This window comes from Chamaea fasciata, unplaced genomic scaffold (assembly GCF_029207755.1).
Source record: "Chamaea fasciata isolate MVZ Bird 193981 ecotype frontalis unplaced genomic scaffold, bChaFas1.0.hap1 SCAF_4, whole genome shotgun sequence".
NCBI lineage: Eukaryota > Metazoa > Chordata > Aves > Passeriformes > Sylviidae > Chamaea > Chamaea fasciata.
The window spans coordinates 13,541,438-13,567,440 of NW_027094089.1; the positions used below are offsets into that span (position 1 = coordinate 13,541,438).

Below are 26,003 nucleotides of genomic sequence, written 5' to 3' on the forward strand. Positions count from 1 at the left end.
GCTAGCTGTGTGTGTTTTGTGTGTGTGTAATTGTATGAAAAAGGAAGTCAAGATGAAAAGTCTGTAGGTAAATCAGAAAATATCTGTGGTCAGGCATGCCTGGAAGGGTAAGAAAGGAACAACTGCAGGTAAAAGCTGATGCTGAAAGAACATGATCACGTACATGAAGGACTAACACCCCAAAACGAAACCCCACCCCAAATGAAAACACAGGCAGTTTGCAGCCCTGGGTGTACACGCCAGCACATCACATCTCTATCTCTGTTGGCCTGAAGGCCACAGTGCTTTTGAAACCACACGCGTGCACTGACTTGGCCAAGGGTTTGCACTCTCTCCTCCTGCAGTTTGGTGACTAGGGCTAAGGACCTCCATCTGGATCCCCAGCTTCCTGCATTTGTCCCAGTTGCTTCCTTTTAGCATCTCCGCAACCCCAACATCAAATCTGTGGGTATTTTGTCATGGTTTGAAGAGAAAGACACAGCATAAGTAAACAAGGAAATGTCACAGAAGGCCATCGAAACTCATCTGTGGGAGGGAGAAACTGCTGCAAAACAACACCTGTCCTCAACACAGCCAGCCTTCCCAAGCCCTGGTCATATGGCAGCTGATCAAGTACACCAAGTCCTCCTTGTTTGGCACTCTGTGTTCAGCAAAAAAAAGCCCACTAATATTTCCTCGGCCCATCCCTGCACTGACAGGTGTTTGCTCCTTTAGCATCCACTTGACTAGATGAAAAAAAAAAAATCACAATTCTTTGGGAGCAGACAGAACTGAGGGATGGGCATCAGCTGGCTTAGGCAGAGCACTGAGCTGGAAAAGACACTCTGCTTTATTCCTGTCACAAGATATACAGACATCCAGGACATGATGCAAGAAAGACACTTCTCCAGCAAGATGAGGAGGAAAAGGAAGGGTTAAAAGCTGGGATCCAGCCCTCCAGCTCTTCATGGAGAGGAGCTGAACCACCTTCAGGTGGGACCAGCCTCCTCCAGATGGCTATGTGGGGAATCAAGATGACTCAGCTCCCAGTGTGAGCACTTCAGGTGCCTTCATGGACCAAGATGAACCTAAGGGGTTCTCAGCTCCTAGAAAAACTGGTTTCTTAAGTGAAGAAATTAATTTCTTCACAAAAACAAATAAACAAAAAGGCAAACCCATCCATTCTTGTTCTTTTTGTGTGGTGAGCCTAAGATACCTGAGGTGGGAGACCACCAAACTGCAGCTGTTTAATTTGTGCCTTCAAAAATGTGGTAGAAACAAAAGCTAGCCTGAAGGGAACCTGGGATGACCTTCAAAGAGCTGAGTCTGTGTAGCTTTGCACCTATGCACTTGTGTAGAAAGACTAAAAATGCCAGGAGCCTTGTGCCTGTTAGAGCAGCTCTGCATTGATCTCTCAGCTGCTCAAGAGCCAGTTTTGCTTTGGAGGCAGCTAGAACAACACTCATCCACTGTGTTAGCATTTCTGGGGCTCTACCACTGTACCATAAACTGGGAAGAGGCTGAGCTCTACTCTGCTGGTGTGAGCTCCAAGTACATGCCACAAGCATCACGAAGAGCTGCCTCAAGGCTTTACTAAGAAAGAACAAGGACTAAACCAGCACAGAAGCTGGTCTGAGCTGAAGGGGCTGTGGATGTTCCATCCTTTGGGGAGGCGGAGAGAGGGAGGGGAAGAAAAAGAAGCTGTAAATCAAACCCTACCACTTCAAGCAGGTACAGCTAACATGCAAGTGCCTTCTTTTCCTCTGTAGGCCACAAGGAGCAAGCACTTACGTCAACCCCCTGGGCCACGTTTGGGATCAGAACAGGAAGAGCTGCCTCAGATGACATCTTGCACAGGGATGCCCCTAGCTAAGAGGGATAAGCATGCATGGTGAGCAATTGGATGATCATGCACACAAATCACCAGGGAGATGAGTCTGGCACAGGGGTAATCCAGCAAGAGCTGCAGATGCACACACGAACCTGGAGGGAAAGTGCAATGTGCAGTCATCAATAAAAAGAAGGGGGAAGAAGAGGAGGGGGAGCACTTGTGATCTGCTGTAGAAAAAGGAGGCGTGCAATGATGCCTTTTCACTGGTCCTAGAATCATGAGCCAAACACTGTTAGGTGATTAAAAGGGGTTACCTTTACCAGGATCCTTAGGTGCACAATTCACCAGGTGGAAAACACTGAAGATGGACCCATAGCATAATGCATACACGATTTTTATATTTTTAGCAAATTAGCATATCTGACAAAAATAGCCAGTTAGAGACATCAGTGATGAGGTAATTCCTTCTCAGTTCAACCTTCTTTGAATTTCCCCTCGTTTAGATAGGAACTAAACTTTGTTTATGAAAATGTGCCTCAGACAGCTAGTTTCAACCTTGGCTTCCCCAAGAATCTAACCTTGGACCCCCAGCTTGTAGCTACTAGGGAATTTATTTTGTCTTTCTGTCTAATGGGGTAGATAAATTGCTAGTTATAAATACTATGATAGGCTACACAGCTATAAACAGATGTGTAAAGAAGATAGAAATATAATAAAAGAATATAGAAGAAAAAAAAAGGCAAAAATCAATTTGGCATCAGCAATGGTGAGAGCACGTGAATGGGAGAGTCTTCAAGGAAAGGTGAATCACCAGAAAAAGTTGCTGTGTGGGGCAGTGAAAAGGAAGACTGTGAATTGAATTTCAAGGGGGAAAGTGTGAGAACTGCTTCCTTCAGAGAAATGGCAAACACCTACAGAAACTCAAAGAAAAAAAAAAAAAACAAACAAAAACACAACATTGCTAGAAAATCCAGAGATAGAGTTTCCTCTGACTACACACAAGGAAGCTTTACTTTAATTGACTTGCTGCTGTGCTTATCTCTCAGCAATAAAATGCATTCACCCATCCCAAGCTCTCAAAAAACCCTAGTGCAGTAATAATTACAAAACCACAAGCTTACATCCTCTGAAGGGCGTTATGCATATGATGAAAGCTGCAAAGAACCTTTGTCAAGCTGTGCCTAAAGAAAGAAGGGGTGGAAAATGAAGTATTTACAGACATAAGAGAATAGAAAAAAATAAACAAAAAACAAATGCAGGGAAGGGACAATAAAAGGAAGTAAAATCAGAGAAATAACTGTTCATGTGGGACTTGTTAAATGCTACATGGCAGGCAGGGAATGCTGATAGGTCGCTTCATTGCATTTGGTGCCACACTTTCAGTATTCTATCAGACTGATAACATTTCTCTATCTGAAGGAAAAAGCACCTTTAGTGTTGCTGAGGTGGTTGACTCCAACAACCCTACTTCAGGTAAGAGAGCAGCAGCTGCCGGGCTTGCCAGCATCGCAGCAGGACATCCTCTGGGCTCCTGGCTTTTTTCTTCCCTCCCTCTCCAATCAGACTAAATGAAATGGAGCTACTTGTGGGTTTAGAAGTGGCAACGTTTCAGCTCGCTCCATTCCCAGGTGCCAAAGGGTTGAAACAAGAGAAAACTCTCACAGAACATTTGTGGACTTTCCAATTGCCACACAAGAAGCCAGAGAAGCAACTCAAGCTATGATTCAATTCCTGAGCAGCCCCGGGAAAAGGGTTAGGAAACTACCCTTACTCTTTTTTTCAAGTAAGGGAAGCCGATGGGAAACTTCGGCATGGTCTGGGCTTAAACCCCAAAGGTTGTTGGCTTGAAGCCAGGCATTCAAGCCAGAAGAGCAGAGGTTCCCAGCGCTGGTATTCTCTCATCCCCTGCTTCCCTTCCCCCTCCGGGGCATCAGCAACTGCACCCAGCAAGATCCTCTCCTGAATTCCCTCCCCTCCCATTCAGGATTGAATAACATCCCTGGGGCGATTGCTCACACGGAAAAGCAACATGAGGAAAGTATTTAATGCATGTTTATGTCTTTTAATATAGTGTAGCAGCTGGAATCAAAGGCAAAAACCCCAGGCCTCAGCACACGAGCATCGTGGCTCTCCACAGAGTCCCCTTCTAATCACCGCTGCTCTCTGGACCACAGCTTTAGAAATCAGGCAGTAACCCCTATTGCCTAATTAGCAGAGCCGTGTAAAGCTTAGGAACAGGCATATCTTCTTCCTCCCTAAGTGGCCACTGAATAAATGCTATATCCCCAGTTCACAGTCCCTTTTTACATTGCTGGCATTACCAGTCCTTTGTGTACCCACATGCTGTTACTTAAATTGCTTCCATGTTTTCATTACTTGCTCTCTGTGCTGTGTGTATTGAAACTCCTGCAAGATTGCTGAAGTGGTATTTTAAAGCACTGGGGACTGCTGGAGATGTAGCTGGAAATATTATGCAACAAGCCAAGGGGATTTTTCAAGTCCTGATAGAGTTTGCATTTCCTCAGGGAAAAAATAAATTTGGGTGCTACTCCATGATGTGCAGGACAACCATTCCCACCCACCAGAGGCACAAGAATGGCACTCACAGCTCAGTCTGTGTATATTCTCTGCATCCGTAAGGTAGTAAACCCAAATAATGCTCCCATGTGCAAGGGAAATGTGTACATTTGGCCAAACTCTCCTGGCAAAAATCCATAAAAGACAGTGGATTGATGCCAGCTGAAGGTCTGTCCCGCTCTTTAAATGTGTTGTTCCCTCCTTCTGCTGCCAGGAGCTGCTTTTCTGGAGCTTGTGCTGATTAAAGCAACAGGCAATCAAAACAGCCTAACGCTGAAATTTCAAAACCGCCAAAACTTTTTAAATGTGAGAAATCCCTTTTTTTTTTTTTTTTCCCCTCCACAGCCACTAGTGCAGCTCTCAATGGTTCTGCATGCTCTGTTCTTCTAGGGAAACACGCAGATAGACCAGAGAGTTACATCTCCATGCGAGTTTCAACTTGCTGTTTCCTTCTAGTTATCTTCCCCCACAAAATTTCTGTACCCACCACAAGATAGATATTGGCCACAGAAGAAATCACTCTGCCAGCACTGGAACTTTTCTCCCACTCACTCCCAGCCTCTCTTTCTATTATGCCTTTGATCACCCCTTGATGCAAGGTGTTCACAGCCTGATTCTGGAATCCCACGAGCTCAGGGGCAGGCATGTTTGAAATCCCCCTGCTGCAGGGACACAGATTATTCCCTATCCTGGAGATGCGGGCTCACACCCAGGCATCCAGGCATCACACCCCTTGAGATCACAGCACAGGGGTTATCCAGACCCCTGCTGGGGACATCTCTGCTGCAGCTGCGACTCAGCAGCTGCCACGCAGCAGCCGTTGGGTGTTATGCTAATGGTGCACCGGGGCAGCAGCCTTCTCCCCATCTGCTCAGAGCACCCACCTGCTGGGTGCTGAGGTTTTTTTGTTTGTTTTACTGGCCAGATTAGACCAGTGTTGACCTAAAGGGCTCCCAGCTCGAGAACAGGGTGTGTGTGAACACAGCCCCAACCAGCTCGGACCTTGCAACGCAAGTGCAAGCTGGATGCAGCCTCAAGTTTATCTTCCTGCAATTAAAGTCATCACCCTGAGCACAACCATGCTATAAGGTGCTTTTTTTCGCCATTGTTCCCGCTGAGTTTGTTTGGTTTCTGTTTGGGTTTTTGTTTGGGTTTTTGTTTGTTTGTTTTGAGCATAACTTCCTTATACTTTATTTTAGTATATTTTAGCTTTATTTATTCAACCTTTTGGATGACCACACAGAAAAGAACACACCTTCCATGCACATCAGACTGGGTGATAAACAGAAATGAAGGTTCTGATTTTGTGCAGTCATATTCTCCACAGTCCATGCATGGTATGTAGGGGTTTGCTGTTCTTTTTTTTTCCCCTCTGCATAGGTATGGAAGGATTACTTGTGACACCTTTGCTGTCACTGAGCATAGTCTCATAAAACTGCTCCTTCCCCTGAGACCTCTACAAACGTTCAGGAAGGACAGGAAAGTGGAAAGTAAACATTGTTTGCTGCTAAGAAGGCAGCCCATCCTTGTCAATAGGTGGGAAAATCTCCTGTCAGAGTGTTACAAGTGTAACACAGCAGGGCCAAACCACTGCTGTGTTAAAAAGAGCTACCTCTGTCTTGCCTGAACACTACATGATTTAGAAGATAATGAGGAAAAAAAAATAACTTGATTTTTTTTTTTTCTGTTTGTTTTCAAGTTCAGCTTGTAAGAAAAGTGAGTGTTGTTAATCTCCCTGTGCTCTACCTTGAGTCAGTGAGAAACGTCAATGCATAAAAAAGTGATTTTGAGTCACGAAAATTTTGGTCTAAGTCAGTCTGCCGAGGAGGATTTCTCCAGGAAAAAGGTGGTAGCAATTAGCCCCCTCAAGGCTTCAGTAGCTCTTTGAGGACCCATCATGTGTGTGAGGTATTGGAGAAGAAGGATCAAAACTGCATGAACAGGAAAACCAAGCCATGATCCAAGCCCTAATCAGTGGGTGCCTAAATCCCAGATCAGTTTCTCCAGGTTTTGAAGACACTCATGCATCTTTTATCAAATCTGGGTTCTGTCTGAACTCGTCACAAAGCCCACGTGTTACTAAGAAGGACGAGGTAAAGTATTTTTACTATGACCTGACCAAACATACTTGCCTAACACTTAGGACACAAAATACCACTAATCCAAAAATTTGTGTCCCCAGAACTGCTGCTTAATACACTCAAACTAAATTTGGTCTATGTACTAAGTGTAAGTGGCACTACAGAAAAATCAAGCTGACAGCAAATCAAAAGGGTGCTCCTGAAAACAGCTCATATGAAGAAAGGATTTTCCTTCTTTTCTCATCTTTGAATAAGTGAAAAAATAAAAAAAAAGTTCAATTTTTTACCCAGACTTAAAGTACCAAAAATTTCTCTGCAGAAGGATATTTCAAGAAAATTATATGCATCTGGAAGAAAATGAGACTTATAATGGAAGTATTTTCTGTAGCATAACTATAGTGCTACTCACACAATGCTGTAATCAAGAATAATGGAGCCCATCACCCAGAATACAGGAATGAATTCAATTGTTCACCATGCACATACCTCTATTTTAAAAATGCAGTTGAATGCTTTAACTGCCAAAAGGCTTGAGCATTAGTGCTCAGGCACAAAGCAGTTTAGAAGTGGGCTCCTTCATTTCTCACTCATGTAATCATTAATCTCAAAAATCAATTACATACAAAAATAGAAAAGGCCTGGTTGAACTTTTGATCTCTTCTGAATTGATTCGTCTGAAGGATAGTTCAAGATCATTCCCGATGCATATGTGGCAGTCCAGGATGATACTTGCCCTGTGCTGTTCCAAGGCCAAATCTTGCAAAGGCTATGCCTTGGACACAAATTGTTTGAGAAGATTCATTCCTCCCCTCTCCCTCTGCTTCTAGGGAAAATGAAATATATAAAAGAATGGGACCTACCTTCTTTTTGGAGTGTGATCTGTCCTCCTCTTTAGCTGTTTTGCTATTTTTCCCAGTTCTGGAAAGCTTCTGCTCCCCAGACTGCTTGATGGTGATTTTGATCTCGGGAGGGCAAATATAGTTCTCCAAGTTCTTTGGGGGCTTCTTTGCTCTCTTGGTGGTCTGGATCTTTAGTTTTAAACTCCCCTCTGTGAAGTTAGCCTCCTTGATGGAAAACTCCTGCTCCTCCAGGCCATCTCCTGCCACCCATTTCTCGCTGTCTGCATTGGAAGTGGAATCCACATCTCTTCCAGAACCCAGCTCATCCTCTTCCTCGGGCTCCAGCCTCTCGCTGCTCACCGGGTTCCCTTTCCCCATGCCTGCCGAAGACAGCATCATCTCCCCTGCGCAGCCCAAGACAGGTGAAGGCTTTGTAGAGGTGACAGCAGCTGGCAGAAAGTCTGCCTCACCTCCCCTTTGCCGGGAGCTGCTCAAAGTCTCTCTGGGCTCCATGGCAATACCACAATGCCCTGGAGTTTGGTCGGAGGGAAGGGGAGTATGGGAGGGGATGAGGGAAGCAAGGGCAGATATGACCCCAAGGAGCGAACGGCAACTGTCCACCAAATTCAATGTCCTGGTCACCCAGAGGCTGCAAGATGCTCAGAAGAGACCAAATGTGCCACTGTCAAAAGAAAGGAGATGAAAAAAGAGGAAGTTAGCACATACACGCATATATCAAATGAATGTGTAGATGACTGAAACAGGGCATGGGGCACACTCCGGCTTCCCCTGCATCATCTCAAGGGCTTTCTATGAAGAAAAATGGGAACCAGGGCTCACCAGCATTTCTGAGGGCTGGATCTGACATCACAAAGCAATGAACAATAGCCATTTTGTATTGTTAAATTGATGACAATCAATATATATTTTAAAAAGAACCAAAGAAACACCCAAACTGTTGTCTAGATGCAAATGTCTTCAACTCGACTTATAAAATGAATGAGGGGACAGCCAGCTCTCCTCACCCATGAACCTCATCATTACCTTGACATGCTCACTGTCACAGGGTTTTCACACGGGGGGTGGGGGGGGTGTGGGAAGAAAGTAGACTCAGACACTTTCCTTGAGTTAAATAATAACCCAGTGATCAGGGCACAGAAAATGTGGTGCTGACCTCTGAATCAGCAGCAGAGTTTCAAACTCTATTTCCTCACTTCCCAGGTGTGAGAGAGACATGCCCTTGACTGCCAGCTATTCTGAGGGAAATCCTGCTTTGGATGAATAATTCATCAGAGACCAACTGCAGCCCAAGATGCTCTATGGGATACTGGAATTGCAGTAGGATCGACCTGGGCTTCTTTCAGGGCATGTCGATGTTCCAACCATTGAGGTGCATGGAGGAAAGCTAAACTCAAGGTTTTCCAGAGCTCCTCATGCCCTTAGGTACCAGTGTTCTGTGGGAAAGCCTTGGGTGGGATGATGCACAGACTGTGCTCTCAACCTTGCAAATTTTATCTTTCTTTAGAACATCAGAGGTGGAACCTTTTGAGATGGAAACGTTCCTGCTTGGTACCTTACAAAGCCTCAGTTAAAGATAAAGGGAGGAGCTGTGACTGTTCAGTTGAGGCAAAAGTCGAATCACCCAAGGACATCTTGTTAAAAGTAAAACTTATGGGGTGTTTTAAAAGGTAATGAGGTGCTTTCACGCACCCTACCTAAAACTCCCCTATCGACACCCCCACACACACCCCTCATGGCAAGCCAATTTCAGCCACAAAATTAGCAGAAGAATCCACAAAAGTGTAAGTCTACAAAAGCAGTAAAAAGAAATAAATATATTTTCTGCTACTTTAGGAGAAATGACCTCCTTTCTTTAGGAGAAATCCCAGTGGACCAGAGGAGTAACACTTGTGGCAAATGGAGAGGAAAACAGGAAGGCACTGGCAGGAGTAGGGGATGGGGCTGTAGACTGGTTCTTTCAGGAGTAGCTCCCTGCTAGATTAGCTCAGATATACTTGACCAACTGCCATCAAGATCTGAGCACAGCCAGGGAGTTCCCAGGTCATTCTTGGCAGCACTATGCCATTGACAAAACCCCAAAAGTTACCTTGTTACCTATCATCAACTCAGAATAGTGCCAGTGCCAGTGTGCTGTAAAGCACAGCTCACCTAGAAGAAACACATGTCATTGTCCCACTGGCTTATTTTTAGCTTTTTAAAGGTACCTTGCAGGAATTTGAAATTCAACAAGCAATAATAAGTGCATTTTATTAGTCATAGATCCACATTTGCACTGGAATGTGGCCATGTGTCACTCGTCTGACCTGGGCATGGATGGCTACTCGTAGAAAGTCCTAAGCATCCTAGAGTTCTATGAAATCACAAGGGGCCTTCACCCAGGTCCCAGCACCCAGGTCCCAGCTGATGCCAATTCAAATAAAATTCCCATAAATAGCACAAGCTGACAACCCAAGCAGAAAGGAAAAAAAAAAGAAGAAGAAAAAAAAAAAGAAAACGAGAGAACTTGGAGTTGCCATCTGGCCTTAGGGATGGTTTCTGTAGCTCACAGGAGATAGAAATACAACACAAAAACATTTATACTTAAGTTGCATATCTCCTGGCAATAGCGGAGAGACTCATTTCCCAGAGCTGGTGTCATTGGTCTCGTTTGAGATGATCTTGAGGAACTAACAGATCCAAGGTCTCATGCATGCCTGCCCTCCTGACTCACCCTGTGGTCAGCGAGTCTCTTCAGTTCACCTCCGGGAAACAAGGATCACACTTAGATCCCTTCGAACCCATTGTAGAGTGGGTTAGTTAAAGTCCTTACATAATTTTGAACCCAGACCATGTGGTAATTGCTAATTACTAAGACAATTAGTACAGGAAAGCCACCCAGTTTCAAGAAGCTGCTCTGCCTAATTGACTGACTTTGGACCTTGCCTTTCCTTCTGCCTGTGTAGGTAAGGAAAAAACAAACAAACAAACAAACAAAAAACCCCCACTCCAAACCTCCTCCTGTTATCTGCCATTTGGCATTGTTAATCTACGTGGAGAGGGACACAATGTACACACTCTCCTGGGCTGCAACACAAACACAAGGTGGTAAAAGCTCGGTGGTGCAGCATTCCAGGGAGTTACCGCTCTGGTATGCACGCACGTACAATGGGCACTCTGTGCCGGCCTCCGCCCATAGGCTTTTAACCTCTCTCACTGCTGGCTGCAAAGAGCAGGCTCAGGAGCAGGTCAGCAGGATAAGCCCACAGCCACCAAGGGTGCAATGAAGTGACAACTGCCACTACCATAATGAACCAACCCTCTTGGGATCCTCAGCTGAACAGGAATTTAAATGCAGCTCATGGCTCTGGGACAGGAAGAATCATTCAGGTTTTGAGCCATTGGGTAATGTTTTATGGAGGGTGAATAAAAAGCCAGGTTTCTGCTCCAAAGTCTGGCTGTGAGACCCAGATGCTGGGTCATAATGTCCAAATACTCATCCCTGCTTGGCCGTGTTCCTCCAGCTCAGCACAAACAAACAACAGATAAATAAAGTCATAGCATTACACCCATGTCAGATGAATTCATGCCAAATCCACCTTAAAACCCAGCTTAAAAATACTGGCCTTTTGTTCTGCCAAGAGTCTGCAAATGATATCATCAGACCCACAGGTAGCAACAAATAACCCTGCACTCAAATGCTGCACCCAGAATTAACTGGGTCATTGTTTTAGATATCTCCTTACTCTCCTTCAGGGTTAATAGTTAAATGACTTGGGCGCAGGGACATCATACTTGTCTTTCTAGTTTGGGCAGGCTACCTGCGCTTTGACTAATTAGAAACCTCACTTCAGGCCTCTGAACATGTAACCTGTACTGGAAACCTCCCCTCTCCAGAGTGCCTGCAAGCAGAATCACAGAATCATAGAATGGTTTGTGTTGGAAGGGATGCTAAAGTTCACCCTGTTCCACCCCTTTGCCATGAGCAGGGAAACCTTCTACTATCCCAGGTTGTTCCAAGGCCTGTTCAACCTTGCCTTGGAGACTCTCAAGAATGGGGCAGCCACAGCTTCTCTGGACAACCTGCCAGGGCTTCACCACCCTCACAGGGAAGAATTTCTTCCCAACATCCAATTTAAACCAACTTTCTGTTGGTTTAAAGCCATTCCTCCTTGTCCTGTTGCTGGAAGAGCTCTATCTCTATTTTAAATACCCAGGACAAAAGGTATGTCTAAACTTCTAAGTGCTAACCCAAGCTGCTCTTCCAGGCCTGCAGGCCTCCAATGATCACCAGCATCAAGTCCCATTCGATAAGCAGCTACAGAGGCATTTTACCATCCAAATTAAGCTTATGAGGAAAGTGTTACTGCTAGCAGGCTTCCTGCAGTCAAGTTAAACTTGAGGCGGATAATTCATAGGTGGATGACAACAAATTTCACAGAAGTTGGCATTAGCTCTTAATTAGGGGGAGATTCACACTTCCTCTGATAAGTACTGAGAAATAATCAAACGCCTGCTTGCTCAGCCTTGTTACCAGTGCTCTTATTTCTTATAAGCTCCTCTGGGCACCTCAAACACTTTTCTGGAGGCAAAGACCTTCAAGTATAAGACCTCTCTTTGGGTCATACTGGAGGTTTCCTATTAAATGTTCTGAATATGCTCCCTTCTTCTGCCTCAGGCAACCTGGTGCTTGTGAGTATTCAGACACCACAGCTATGAAGTTATAAAAGTGAAAATTTGCCGAGGACAAAAGCAGAGGCGAGAACTAGTAGGAGAGAGGAGAAATCCACGTGCTTGGGATTCTCCATGAAATGTAAGTGGACATAATACTTGGCACAACTTTTGGCTTAAGTTTGGACTCGATGATCTTGGAGGTCTTTTCCAACCTTAGTGGTTCTATGATTCTGTGATTTTTAAGTGTGACAGCAACCACATTAGGAGAAAGCAAAGCCTGTTTTGACACATGCAAGCAAGGCAGGCTCAGCAGACCAGTGTTTCTGCAATTCCACTGAGCTGCTCAAGCACTAGGAACACCAGCAGGGAGTTGGGAGCAATATTAGGAAGTGCTGCCCAAATCCCTTCCACACTAATACAACTGTATCTACTGAGACTGCTTTAATTTCATTCATAGAATCCAAAATGAATGGGTGAATAAGAGAAAAAGTCTGTTAAACGGGTTCAAGTGAGGGGAAACTAAGACAAAAATCTGAGGCTGATAGGGGATGCAAAGTGGAGGTCACAGCTTTTCAAACTCTGGGTCTATCAGGTTGCCTTTGGATCTTCCATTTTCCCATGGAATATTGCATTAAATCCCTAATCTCTGCAAAATATCTGGAATCCCAGAACCCTCTTTACCTTCCATCCTTCTAAAAACATTCACCACAAAGCGCTGGAGACTATGCAGCAGTGTTTAATGAGATTTCACCTTTAACTCCAAAGACTCCCAGGTTGCTTTCATGGTCATATATGACACTGTGGAAATGCAGCTGCCTCTGGGCCAGAGGCCAATGGACAACTCATGTTACAGCCAAGGGCAAGTTTTGGTCAGAAACCTGCTTTTATGAGCAGTGTCTGTGAAACTTCAGAATTTGTCACAGGTCTTAAAACCCCAACATCTTGGCATGAGACAAGCTGCACTGAACCCAGTTAACCCATACTGGAGTACAAAAATGGCCCAGTCTATTCCTTCATTATTGTTTTGCCAAAAGAAATTGGAATTTCATGCTTGGTTGTGGTCTCTGTCCATTCACTGCCAGATAGCCAGCAGCATCACTTTGATGCTGATCAGGAACAGGCATCTGATCACACTTCTATGGAATAGGCAAGCACACAATATGAAGCTTAAAATTTACTTCGTGATGACTTAAAGGCAGTTCCAGAGGATGGGAAAACTTGTAAGCCATAAAGCCAGCATGGTGCAGACAAGTGACATAACATGATACAATACAAAGTCTTCTGGAATAAAATTAAATCACTGCAATTTTTTTAATTTTTTTTTTCTTTTGAGCAAATTCGAACCACTATGAATTTATACTGGATCGTATCATGTACCAATACTGTATTTAATCCATGGCTCAGAGCCGTGGAGCTGGATTTATGGCAGCTTTGGACCACAGCCTCTTGTACTTCCTGAGGCTATGATCCTCTGAAAGAACAACCCAACTTTGGCAGGGAGCTCATATAATGACTATGACAGTTATTTTCTGTCCACATTATGGATCACATATGAAACACCCTTTTCCCGTCACCTGCCTTGTGTCCATCTAACTAAGGTATGTAATTCATTAATAAGGTGAATTAGAAGAAATATGATTCCTCTTCATGTGATCCCTCTGCCTCCAGCTGTGCTTTTGTTCAAATCCTTCTAACTCTTCATCTGACTTTGCATGGATTGTTGTGCGGACTTTGTACAATGGGACAGGATGCAAGCTGTCCTAGGTGTGGCTTATCCACATAAAAAAAGGAGCAAAAGTTAATGGCAGTTGCCAGAAATACAGTCTTCACTTGTTTCCATCAGATTGTATTGAGCTCAAGAGCTACCATTCCTCTGCACCTCCTGAGCAGCACTGACTGATGGCTGTGCCTCAGTGTGCCCGAGTCTGGCAAAGGGAGCCAAGAAAAATCACACTGGAGGGAAAAAGACATGGTAAACCGACTATCTGTCACAGCCATATGGAGCTGCAAGCATCCTGTCCAAGACAAAGAGGCAGAAATAAATGAAAATCCAAGCACATTTGTAATTACTGAGGCATGTAAGTGTGCACATTACACGCACACGCGTATCTGTCTTCTCAACATAGACACATTTAGAGTAGATTATGGAATCATATCTGACTCCATAATTAGGTTTGACTTTATAATTAGATCAGATAGTCACCTTTCTATGTAAGTAACTAACTGTCATACAGGGCTTGCAGAAGGGCCAACTGAATGATTAAACTACTGACATGGCCATAAATCACAAGGACAATAAAAGCAGTACTGCCCAAGGTACAGCTGTGGCAATCATGACTGTAGCAATGCACCCTTTGCAGGAGCATGCTGTCCAAGGACTTTTACAAGCTCCTGCCTGAGAACTGTACTAAGTTTTGTAAATCTACTCACTCATAACCTAAAGCTGTATCAGAGTGTTGGGAAAAGGAGTGCAGTCATCCGACCTGTGAACTCCTTCTCACAGAAGCTTCTGATATCTAAAATTATCAAACTCCTCCCTCTTGTTCCCTCTGAGATAGACAACAAAAATATGGTATGTGTTGAAAGGAACTGTAACGACCATCTTGTTCCAATCCCCTGCCATGGGCAAGGACACTTTCCACTACTCCAGGTTGCTCAACCCCAAGTTCAACCTGGCCTGGAACACTTTCAGGCATTTACAACTTCTCTAGGAAATCAAGGTGTAGCATTTGGTCCGAATGACATCAAGAACTGGCATGTGGTTTTTGCTCATTTTCCTTGTGAACATCAAGCCTCCAGGACACTGAAAAGCAGAAAGAAATGCCAACTGTGCCTCAGCTCATTACAACACAAAAAGTCAAGTGGGTAGATTTGCCTAAATCAGGTCAGCTCCAGACTGCTGAGCTCCAAGACCAATTATCATGACTCTTAGCGTGATGTACAATCAGAAGTGACTCCTGGGATCACCCAGGAGACCACCGCGAGCGCTCAGCGGGACACAGCAGAGTGTGTGTCACTGCAAGGATAAAACTTATTCCATTAACAACAACCATATAACTCTTTAGGAGGAAGTGTCAATGTGCACAGAAGGGGACATAAATACTTACTACGTTCCACCCAGCTCTAGCCAAGCACACCATCCTGGAGTTAGTGGCAGTTACTCCAGGCTACAAATGGAAAGTTTTATGAGTATTTAGGGAAAGGTTATTGGCACAGAGATCAGCCACAGAAAGCAAAACCCTGTACAATTCCATCATCTGTGTTACCAAACTTTCCTAGATTGACTCTGCTCTTGGAGAGCTGCCATCATACACAGTAGCCTCCTTCTAACACCATCATGGGAGGGCAATAATCTCTTCTTCTCCCTCTGATCAAACATTTCCCTCTGCACCACAAAATATGTGGCAAATTATTTCTCTATGTAAATCTTTAATGAGAGTTTTGTTTTTATTTACTGCTGCTGCCACAGGACTCCTTTCACCATTTTTTCCCCTTCTCCATTATTTCATTTCTGCTTGCACGTGTGCCAAATAGACCAGCTTCCTCTTCCTTCGGGAAAAACAAATAAATAAATAAAATTTAACAACACATCTGATAGGGAATGCATCACGTCTTGGCTCAGCATCCATTCCTCAGAGCCATAAGTGATGGCACAAGGAAGATCTAAAAGGCTTCAGTCCAGGGTCTATCCCGTGCTCAGTCTGGAGTCTGTACAAACAACACATCTTATGTTACTCCATTCTGCATGCTTCAAATAATGCAGGGAGTAAGAAAGGTTGGCTTTTGTCCATCCAGGACACTGCACTGTGTTTTTCCATGCTGAGTAAGAAGTGGTGTCTTGCTTGGTGCTGTATAATACACCAAGCACCCTAACATCAAGAGGGGACCATAAGCAAATGGAATGTCTAAAGGGCATACAAGAAGAATAGTAATAATTTGGGGTATTTAAAGGAAAACATTGGACTGCTTTGTCCAGCAGAGTACATCAGTCTTTTGGGGAGAGTGGCAGGGCCAGAAATACAAGAAATTCCCTTAAAGCCTCATAGATAGAGGAAGAAGAAAGAAGAAAGAAGAAAGAAGAAAGAAGAAAGAAGAAGGAAGAAGGAAGAAGGAAGAAGAAAGAAGAAGAAAGAAGAAGAAAGAAGAAGAAAGAAGAAGAAAAAAGAAGAAAAAAGAAGAAAAAAGAAGAAAAAAGAAGAAAGAAGAAGAAAGAAGAAGAAAGAAGAAGAAAGAAGAAGAAAGACGAAGATGAAGATGAAGAAGAAGAAGGAGGAAAAAAATCAGGAGGCAAAAGTAGCACAGGACACAAGTGGATGCAGCCGGATGCACAGAGAACAAAGAGCAGCCCACAGTGCTGGGACAGTGATATCAAGAGGCACAAAAACATTAGTTGGAGCATGCTGATGGGAAGACCTGAGCCAGGTCTAAGGCAAGATAACTGACAGCTGCTGTGGGCAAAGGGAAGGAGCACCTTTGCCTCTAATTAGGCTGAAAGGAAGTGGTTACAAAAGTGCTGGGTGAAGTTGAGTCAGAAGGAGATAAAAGCCTGCTGAGTATCCGCAGGCCTGAAAAGCCTCTACAGCTCAATTGCTTTACTCTGCTCTTTGCACACATCGGGCTCCCTCCAAGGTAGCACAGAGGGTCAGCAGCCCCAGGTTCACCACTCAAATCCCTATTGAAGCAGGACCAGCACTTTGGATTATTACTCCCTTAGACTCATTGGAACCATTTAGGTTGGAAAAGCCCTCTAAGATCATGGACTCCCACCATTCCCCCAGTACTGCCAAGGCCACTCCGTGTCCTAGGTGCCACATCCACACACTCTTTTGAGCACTTGAAGCATGGTGATTCTAACATTTCCCTAGGCAGCCTGTTCCAATGCCTGACCAACCCTCCAGGAAACAATTTATTTTTGTTATCTAATCTAAACCTCCCCTGGAGCAACTTGAGGCCATTTCCTTTCATTCTGTCACTTGTAATACTCCTAACACCACTTACTCCATGAGGGTGTTAAAGGTTGGGATGGTATCAACACTTGGGGGGGAATCCAATGTCAAGAGAGTCATGGGTACCCCCTCTCTTCATCCATGACCCACGGATTGCTGTCTCCTAATATGAACCCTTCACTTAGCTCCCAACCAAGCGAAGTTTGGTCTGTGGACTCTGATGGGCCAAGAGAATCCTGAACTGAGGTGTCTGGGCTGCTGCACCCCATCTGGAGGTGACTGTGCGTTTGAATAAGTCTTCAGTTCCTACCTAGAATCATGCTGCATCTTATTGTTATTTTAATTTCTACTCACACTACTTTTTTTTCAAAGGTTTTCCTTAAGGGTCTTGGGAGGCCTATTTGCTGAGCTAAGAGTGAAGAAAACGTTCTATCTGAAAATTCACACCTAGAAGATAGCATGTTTTAAGAGCAAATGTCTCTTCAATGCCGGTGATAGATGTGGAGGAGCAAGATTCATGCTCCTGTGACTATCTCCCATGACACAGAACTCTAATGTAACCAAAACCTATGAAAAAATGTAATTTATGACTCCTATCCGACAGGATTTGTTGGGCCAGTGCCCTTCTCTTTAAGTCAACAGACTACAAGAATACCATTGCCTTCAGGATGTCTACACTCTAATCTGTCACAGCATCAGACACCATGCCCTCCAATTTTTGTCTTACTCAAACACCAAAAGACGACAGAAGCCATCAAGAAACCCTGTATCCTTAAGACAGAGACTGCTATCCTCTTCAAAAGCATGCAGTTAGAATAATTTAAAAAGGGAAAGCGTTTCCTTTTTCCAGTCTCACTTTTCCTGAATCAATTGAAAACAAAACTGATAGCTAGAAAGGCTTACTCGACTTTTCAGGAAGAAAATTGTCATGAAACAGAGAGAAACCATGCCATTTTTTCAGCCCATTAGTTGAAGATTTATGGAAATTACAAGGATGTGAATGTACAGGTTAATATTTTAAACTGATTTGCAACCTTAGGAACAATGGACATGTATAGCAATATTTTGCCCAGACGCCTGCTACAACACTTTACATGTGTGCAGTCCTGTTTGAACACTTGCTGAACTCCCCCAGTTAAGCTTTGTGTGTCTGATCCATTCTGAAAAGAACTGAGGAATTCAGCAGAGAATTATTCCCAGTACCGAATTCTATTGAATTCCCACTATAGAGCTCCTTAGGAAGGCTTTGGAGAGAGAAAAAAACCCAAAACACCGAAAAAACCCCCCAACCCAAACAACAACAACCACAACAAAAACCCACAAAAACAAACAGGAAGGGTTTCCTTGTCTAGAGAACTAATAGGATTTCAGAGGAGTTTCAGTGGAAACCCCACTGCGTTCCCCAAAGCTAAGTATTTAGCAAGTCTTGAGGAGAGATAGACACGGATCACAGCATCACTCCAGAATATGCTGGGTCTGGAAACACAGAGGAAAGTTAGGCCTGTATCCAAGTATTAGAAATCCCATCAGTAGGACATTAAGGATATGTGGATTCATATGGAGGGAAGACATGCCTGTAATGCCTTGCAGCTTGACCTCTGATTTGAGTACCATTATTTTCTCCATTCCATCTTAAAACTGGCTTCTCCGTCTGCTAAAATGCCAGGAGAGAAAGAGAGTGATTCATTGTATACATATATATCTCAGTTTTAGAGGTTAAAGCTAACAAAAATTTCAAAGTAACTTAAAACCTCAGGCTTCCGATCTTTAACCCATCTCTAATTTTGAGGTATTTGAGTGAGTCCTGGGCTACCCCATGCTTGCCTACCACACAGTCTTTTGAAAAGATTTTCCAAGCACTGCTAAAAGTTATACCATACTGCAGCAGAGAAAACTTTGCTCTCACTGCTGCCATCCTCACAGAGCCCTTATTTGCCTGGACTGCATAGCAACCCTTATGGAATCAGGAATTCACTCCTTCAGAGGCACTGTGAAGACAAGTGAGTCACTCCACAACAGTATTTAGCCACAATCCCAGCTCCTCTCAATATATTGTAGAGCCAAGCCTTGGGCCACTTCCTGCTCTGGTGCTCACCAGGGCAGGTCAGATCCTTGTCACCACCTTATGACCTCACATTTGCATGGAAATTGGCCTCCTCTTGCATGGCTTTTCCACACCTTGTGCTCACTTTCAAAAGGGTGCATCAGATTCAACAGCCCTACACAGGAAAGGTAACTCAGGCTTATCCTCACCACTTCCACAACTCCTATGTTCCCTGAAAAGCCCCTGAGCTGGATGGACAAGTACACAAGCCCCACCAGAGTGCCTGCTCATGAGCAAGAGTAAACCTAACTTGGGGATGTGTGAACAGCACCAGGGTCCATGTTCCAGAATATTTCCCCGGCCACCTTCTTTTTTGGTCAGCTGCTGTTCTTCAAAGTTTCTACATAGTCTTTTGGAGAGACACAGAAGACAACAAAACCCTAAACGAAATAATGTCAGAAGATTTCTTTTCATACGCAGTCATCCCAAACCTTACTGAAAAGTTCATCATTGCATTTGGACAATCTGTCCTCCAAAGTAAATCCAGCTCCAAAAGGGCAAAATAGGTCCTAACTCTGCTCTCTCTCAAGAGCTGATAAATAGAAATTAGCTACTTCCTTCACTCATTTCCTCAGCTCTGAAATACAAACTGTATTATTCTCTGACTGCTTTTATTCAATTTAAGAAATTATTTTGTCATCCTTTATTCCCCCAGTTGTTTATTCCTTTAACTTTGTACTCTCCACAACCAGACAAATGTGAATTCAGAATCCAGGTGCCTGTTGCAGAGATGCGCTTGGTCCCTGCATCCTGCAGACCTCTAAACAGGTCAAAAAATGCATTGAACTTTTGAAGGCACATCAGGTGAAGCCTTCTCATCAGGAGGAGAAAGAAACAGTCTCCAAGTTGCTAACCACACACACTTGCAAACTGATTTCATGTCTGTATCAGAAAGAAAAAAGGAGTCCCAGTATCAAATGCTTGCAAGTCTCTTTCAGATCTGACAGTTCCCCCAGGCTCAAACACTGAACTGAGGGATTTTGAAGTCCATCTTTAATCAAGGTGACAATTTCCTAAAAGCATAAGTCACTTTATTTCCTAAGCAAGAATAACAGGAAAGTAAACTCTTTTTTATCAAGCTGGAAAGAGAGAAAGTAATGAGAACAGAAGCTACAACAGCAGCAAAACCAGTCCCAGTTGAAACCACAAGCCCTGCAGCAAAACATTGGGAACCTTCTCCACTAAGGTTCTCCCACAGAGTCTCACCTTTCTCACCTTGGACTAGCTCTAAACTTTGGATTTATGCTGCCCTAAGGTTTCCTGGACTTCCCAGCAATGAGGCTAGAGCTTACCATGGATTTCCTCTGACTACTTACTATTTTATAGGTCACCTATATTAGAAAAATATTCCTGCCTGTGAGGGTGGTTGAGGCACTGGCAGAGGTTGCCCAGAGCAGCTGTGGCTGCCCTATCCCTGGGGGGGTTAAAGGCCAGGTTGGACAGGGTTTGGAGCAGCGTGGGATAGTGGAAGTTGTCCCTGCCCATGGCAGAGAGTGGAATGAGATGATGTTTAAAGTCCCTTCCAACAAAAATCACTCTATGATTCTATAATTTTTACACACAGATTTGCTGCCCTCATCACCAGAAGCATATTTAAACACAGCACTTACAAATATAAAACCCTGCATGCCTACATGTTATGGTAGGCAAAAATGATGCTGCATTTTCTGAATACGGCTTATAATCTGTCCCTCCCTGCTTCATGGAACTCATTTTGGCAGTTATTAATTCTGCCTTTCAACATTGTTGCAGACCCACAGATCACAGATACTACAGAGATGGGTAGTTAATGGGGAGCACGGAAAAAAGCCTAGGCATATGGTTAAACAAATCAGTCATCAGTTCACTGGGACGTCTTTCATTTCCATCACAGCAATCTGTTGGATCCCAGAAATGTTTTTTACGTGGTTCATTAGACAAGCGCCCTTCTTGCTACTAGTTGGGTCAGGAGTCAAAATTGCTGTGTAATTGCAAGTCTCAGGGCACAAGGCAAGAGTTTTTCAATCCTAGAGGGTGTTGTCCAAAGGGGAAAGAAAACAGAAGGGAAAGATTATGTGTAAGCAATTGAGCCCTACTGAGACGGAAAAAAAGTCACAGAAACTCGGATTAGGCAAATCTGGTAATGGAAAACAAGATCCTGTTTAGGTGCACGTGCCTGTGAATTGGCACGTGCACCTAAAAGATAGGTGTGGTGGGAAAAAGGAGCTCCAAGGATGGGTCAAAAAAGAGCAGAAGAGGAGATAAAGCAGCATCTGAAGAAAATGAAAAAAAAAAAAAAAGTTGGACCTTTCTGAGCATTTAATTCCTTGAGTTAATTAAGCACACAGCAATAGCAGTTGTTAAACAAGAATACTTCCCAAATCAATCAAAGTACATTATTGAAAACAATACAGAGCAACCTCAGCAGAGAAACCAGTATATATCAAATCAAGCTAAATCCCTCAGTTATGATTGTTATTAATAATAAATCATGACCACTGTTTCTTTCGTTTGCCAGCAACCAGCATAGTGTATGGCTCTACACAAACCTAACACACCATTTTATAGCATTTCAGAAACTGCGTCCTCCTAAAATGATAATGTGTTAATAATCTATGCTGGGCTTTTTGGCAGGAATCAAAAAGCTCAAACGACTTGAAATAACATCAGCTAAAAATTATTTATTCGCCATCCCTAGTTGCAGCGAAAACAGAGGTTTTCTTGGCTCAGTTACTTCTCAATAGACTTCTGGTTTCAATTAAAATTTTGAGTCTGAGACGTTTTAAAAAAAAAAGTTGAAGCCAATAAGAGATGGAAGAGAAGTCTCCATTCACTGAGTGTTTCTGCCTTTTTTTTTTTTTTTTTTCTTTTTTTTTCTTTTTTCCGTAGTTTTACATAACCCTTCTGAGCTAAGAGCACAGATTAAAGTACAAGTCCATTGTGTGGACAGGTTTTTTTCTCCTTTCAGCTAAAAAACAAATGGGATGAAAAAAAGTTTCTCCTTTAAGTGAAAGGAGCTTCTGATGAGGGGTGTAATCTCAGCAAAAGCTGAGGAAGTGCAGAAAGCTGTGCATGAAACAGACACTTGCACATTTTCCCATGAACATGCCCAGTCCCTGGAAGTGTTCAAGGCCAGGCTGGATGGGGCTTGGAGCAACCTGGTCTAAGTGAAGTTGTCCCTGCCTTGAGAGAAAATGGGGCTGGAAGGAGATGATCTTTAACATCCCTTCCAACTAAAACATTCTATGATTCTATGATTCCCTGATAGGAATATTTTTTTACTGTCCACAGTAAAGGGTCCACTTGTTTCCTCAGGTTCATGCTGTCACTACCTGTCTCTAGAGACCTGATAATATCATTTCTGTAGCCTGCACCAAGTGAGTCCTGCATGCAGGGGCTTTCAAATCAGTAATCGTTCCCATTTGGGCCCATAATATTCCATTTATCCAGGACTGGATTTACCAGCAGCCCTTTCCTCCTGGAACAATTCCATCCATACCAGGAGGCTCAGATGCCCTCCCTGACAGTGGAGCACTGACCGGTTCTGTGCTCTCCTCTCCCCACTCCTCTGCATCCTTTGCCGTGTGATACAGGGATATAGAGGGACACAAGGAGGGTCGCCCCCCCACCCCAGAGCGGGGCGACCGCGGGCCGGTGACTAATGAAACACCTCTGCATACCGGGCGAACAGCCTGCCGGTTCCCCTGCCCTCCTCCCTTCGTCCTCCCACTCCTCCCAGAGCCCGGCTGGGTTAGCCCGGCTCACTGCAGCCGCGGGGACACCGCCACCCCACGGTACCGGAATGGGTGGGTACTCCCCTCGCATCTCCCCGCGCGTCCCCCTTGCGCATCTCACACGCACTAAGCCCCTCTCATCACCCCTCCCGAGGCCAGGGAAACCTGCCCACCGGGGGTGTCCGAGTCGGGTGTGCCCTGTCACCCCCCCGCCTCCCCGGGTTGGGCTCCCGGCGGCCAGGTGCCCTTTTTGAGCATTAGGCGTCAGGCCCGGGATTATCGGGGCCGTTTATTTGAAGCGGAAACGAATCGGAAATCCTTCTCTCAACTGCCTTTTGGAGACATAAATACAGCAGGCAGGGGCAGCGCGGGGAGCGCCGTGCCCGGTGGGGCGGTGGGATGTTGGGATGCAAACACACGGACACGCTCACACTGACACACACACTCACACTGACACACGCTCACACCCGGGGCAACCGGGCGTGCAGGGGACCCCATTTCCCGTTGCCCTCCGGAGAAACCGGGCGAGGAAGGGGTGTGAGTGTGAGTGTGTGAGTGTGAGTGTGAGTGCGAGTGCCCAGCTTTGGGCAGGAGCCTTGCGCCAGGGCTGGGGTTGAAAATAGCCGCCCGCGGCTGCGGGCTGCGTGTTACCCCGTCTTTCCAAAACCACCCCCCAGGGGGATGATATCGGCGGTATTCAGCTGTCCATAGCCAAACTCCGCTTCCACCCGTTGTGGGGTACAAGGGGCCACCAGGGTCCCGGGGGCAGCAATCACCGGCTCATTAAGAATCATTATCCAGCCACCGAGCGTGGTGGGGCTGGTGGTGGGGGGCTGTCCCGCTTTCCTAATTATTACCCCCCCCTCCCCGGTCCTCCCACTTCGTTGTTCCCCAAAATCACAGCTTTTCGGGGCTGCTTGTCTTTTTCAATGTCAAAACACGGCGGGGCCACCCCGGGGCAGCGGCGGCCCCCGGTTCACCCACGTCTCTCCGCGCACACACACTCACACTCACACACACACAAATCCCCGTAAGGTTACAGTGTTGCTCTCTAGCTCCACTTAACCTGCAATTTACGAAGCGGGGGGGGGTCGTGTCTCCCCCAGTTTCCAAAGGCACACACATAGCTGCCACCTACACATATAAACACTTATAGGCTACCAAAGCGGGGGCCATGAGAGGGGAGATAAGGCGGGGCTGTGGGGGAAATAAATACATTATTCAAACTCCTAAAAAAAATACCAACCCCTTCCCAGCAGCACGGTCTTACACACACCACCAGTTCCCCCCCACCCCACGACAACCACACACAGACACACACACATACCCCTAAACAGGCACAAAGCATGGGGAGGGAAGGGATCGGAGGGGATGGGGAGGAGGATTCGCATGCAATGCATAGAGGAGAAATATTTCCCCCTCCCAAAAAATAAATAAAGCCCTTTTCCGCGCCATTGCAGTCACAACAGGAAAAAAAAAAAAAAAAAAAAAAAAAAAAAAAAAAAAAAAAAAAAAAGGACGACATTAACTTTTGCATGAAGAAGGGAGGAAAATAAAATAAAAAAAAAAAAAAGAAGGGGGGGGGGGAAGGAAACGGAGAGAGGCGTACGATCCTCCTGCAATTCCGATCATCAAGGCAGACCTTTCCTCGATGCCTCAGAATTTTTGATCCATTTTTTTCCCCCCTCGCATTTACTAACCCATATCCCCAAAACGGCAGCCGGGGGCTTCTTAGTAGCTTCCTCTTCTTCTTCTTTTTTTCCTCCTTCTCCTCCTCCTCCTCTTCGGATTTCCCCCCTTCTTGTGTCTTCTCTTTTAGATCCCGGTTCCAATCCCTCGCCACAGCCCCCAAAGGTGCTTTTGCTTGTGTTGCGGCAAACCCATGGCGGTGTTCATCTGTCAGATGGGGATGAGGGGAGCGCCCGGCCGCGCAGCGCACGCAGAGCGCAGAGGGAGGAGGGCGGGGGGAGGAGGAAGGCACCGGGGAGAGGGAGATGGACGGACAGACAGACGAAGAGATAGCTCGAGGGATAACAGATAGATAGAGAGGGATAAATAGAACGAGATAGAGCGAGAAAGGGGGGAAAATGGCGTCTTGGAAAGCCGGAATCCCGGAGTAAATCAAATTAACACGCAACACCCAGAGCAGTCCCGGTTAATTTTAGCAGGATCCAAAATAAAATGAAAAGGAAAAAAGGGGGGTGAGCAGGAGGAGAAGGGGGGGATAGGGGGGCGGGAGGTGAAAGAAAGGAGGAGGGGGTAAGAAGGGAAAAAAAAGGGATACTTAATAAAAAAAAAAAAAAAAAACCAATGCAGTGGATAAAATCCTGGATTTGAAATCGATGGAGCTGGTCTCCAGCTCTCTCGCTTTTTCTTTTCCTTCTTTTAAAATTTTTTTTGGATGGGGGGGTCTTTTGCTCTCTGCTTGTTGTTGTTAGTTGGTTGGGAGCCTTTTGCAGGGGGGCGAGGTTGCAGGGAAACGTTTTCGGTTTTGCTTTTCCCGGCGAGGAGTTTCAAATATATTAAAAAAAAAAAAAAAAAAAAAAAAAAAAAAAAAAAAAAAAAAAAAAAAAAAAAAAGCAAAACCCCGCCAGGAGAAAACGGCTGCGCGGCGGCAGCAAGGGAGCTTCCCTTTATCCCGGCTCTCCCTGGGCTCCGGAGCGGGTGCCGGAGCTCCGGCGGGCTGCGGGGCTGCGGCCGCCCGCTCCGCTCCGCTCCCCGCTCCCCCCGCGCCGCCCCGCGCCGGGACGGGGGAGGGCGAAGGGAAGGCGGAGGGAAAATACCCCCTCCTCCTGATGGGGCCGGAGTCGGTGCTCGCACACTCATGCAACACACACACACACCCGCATCCCCTTCCCCGCTGAGAAAGGGTGCGCCTGGGGGTGGCTTTTTTGCTCCCACGCTGGATTTTTCCTTTCTCTGTCTTTTATTTTGTCCTTTTGGTCTGGTTCCCATCACCCCCTCCCCCTCCCCCCCCCGCCCCCCCCGCCTTCCTTCAAGGGGCGGTGATTTGGTTAAGCAGATCTGGGGGTCTGATGTCTCTTCCCTCTGTTTCTATCGCTCGCTCCCGGAGTCCTGCAGCACTGGGGGCGGGGGGAGGGGGCGAAGTGTGGGGAAGAAATGGTAATGATCAGGCACACACACACACATACATACACACACACACGCACTCGCACTCACACGCAGACACGCACTCGGTGTGGCTGCAATGCTCAGCTCTGGGTTAATGTACTCAACAGTGCCACTACCTGACACAACTGCA

The 26,003-nt window shown here is 45.3% G+C and overlaps 1 protein-coding gene across 3 annotated transcripts in view; it reads right to left on the minus strand.

Annotated features, from left to right (window-relative positions):
* Window positions 1–25,267, minus strand: part of SETBP1 (SET binding protein 1) — a 264,740-nt gene extending 239,473 nt beyond the window's left edge. For all 3 annotated transcript variants that reach the window (XM_066180876.1, XM_066180875.1, XM_066180874.1), the window contains exons 1-2: window positions 24,442–25,267; window positions 7,329–7,989 (exon numbers count right to left, since the gene is read on the minus strand). In XM_066180876.1, the coding sequence (XP_066036973.1) occupies window positions 7,329–7,820 (492 nt within the window). In that variant the 5' untranslated portion in view covers window positions 7,821–7,989; window positions 24,442–25,267. The remainder of the gene's footprint in view (window positions 1–7,328; window positions 7,990–24,441) is intronic.
* Window positions 25,268–26,003: the final 736 nt, after the last annotated feature.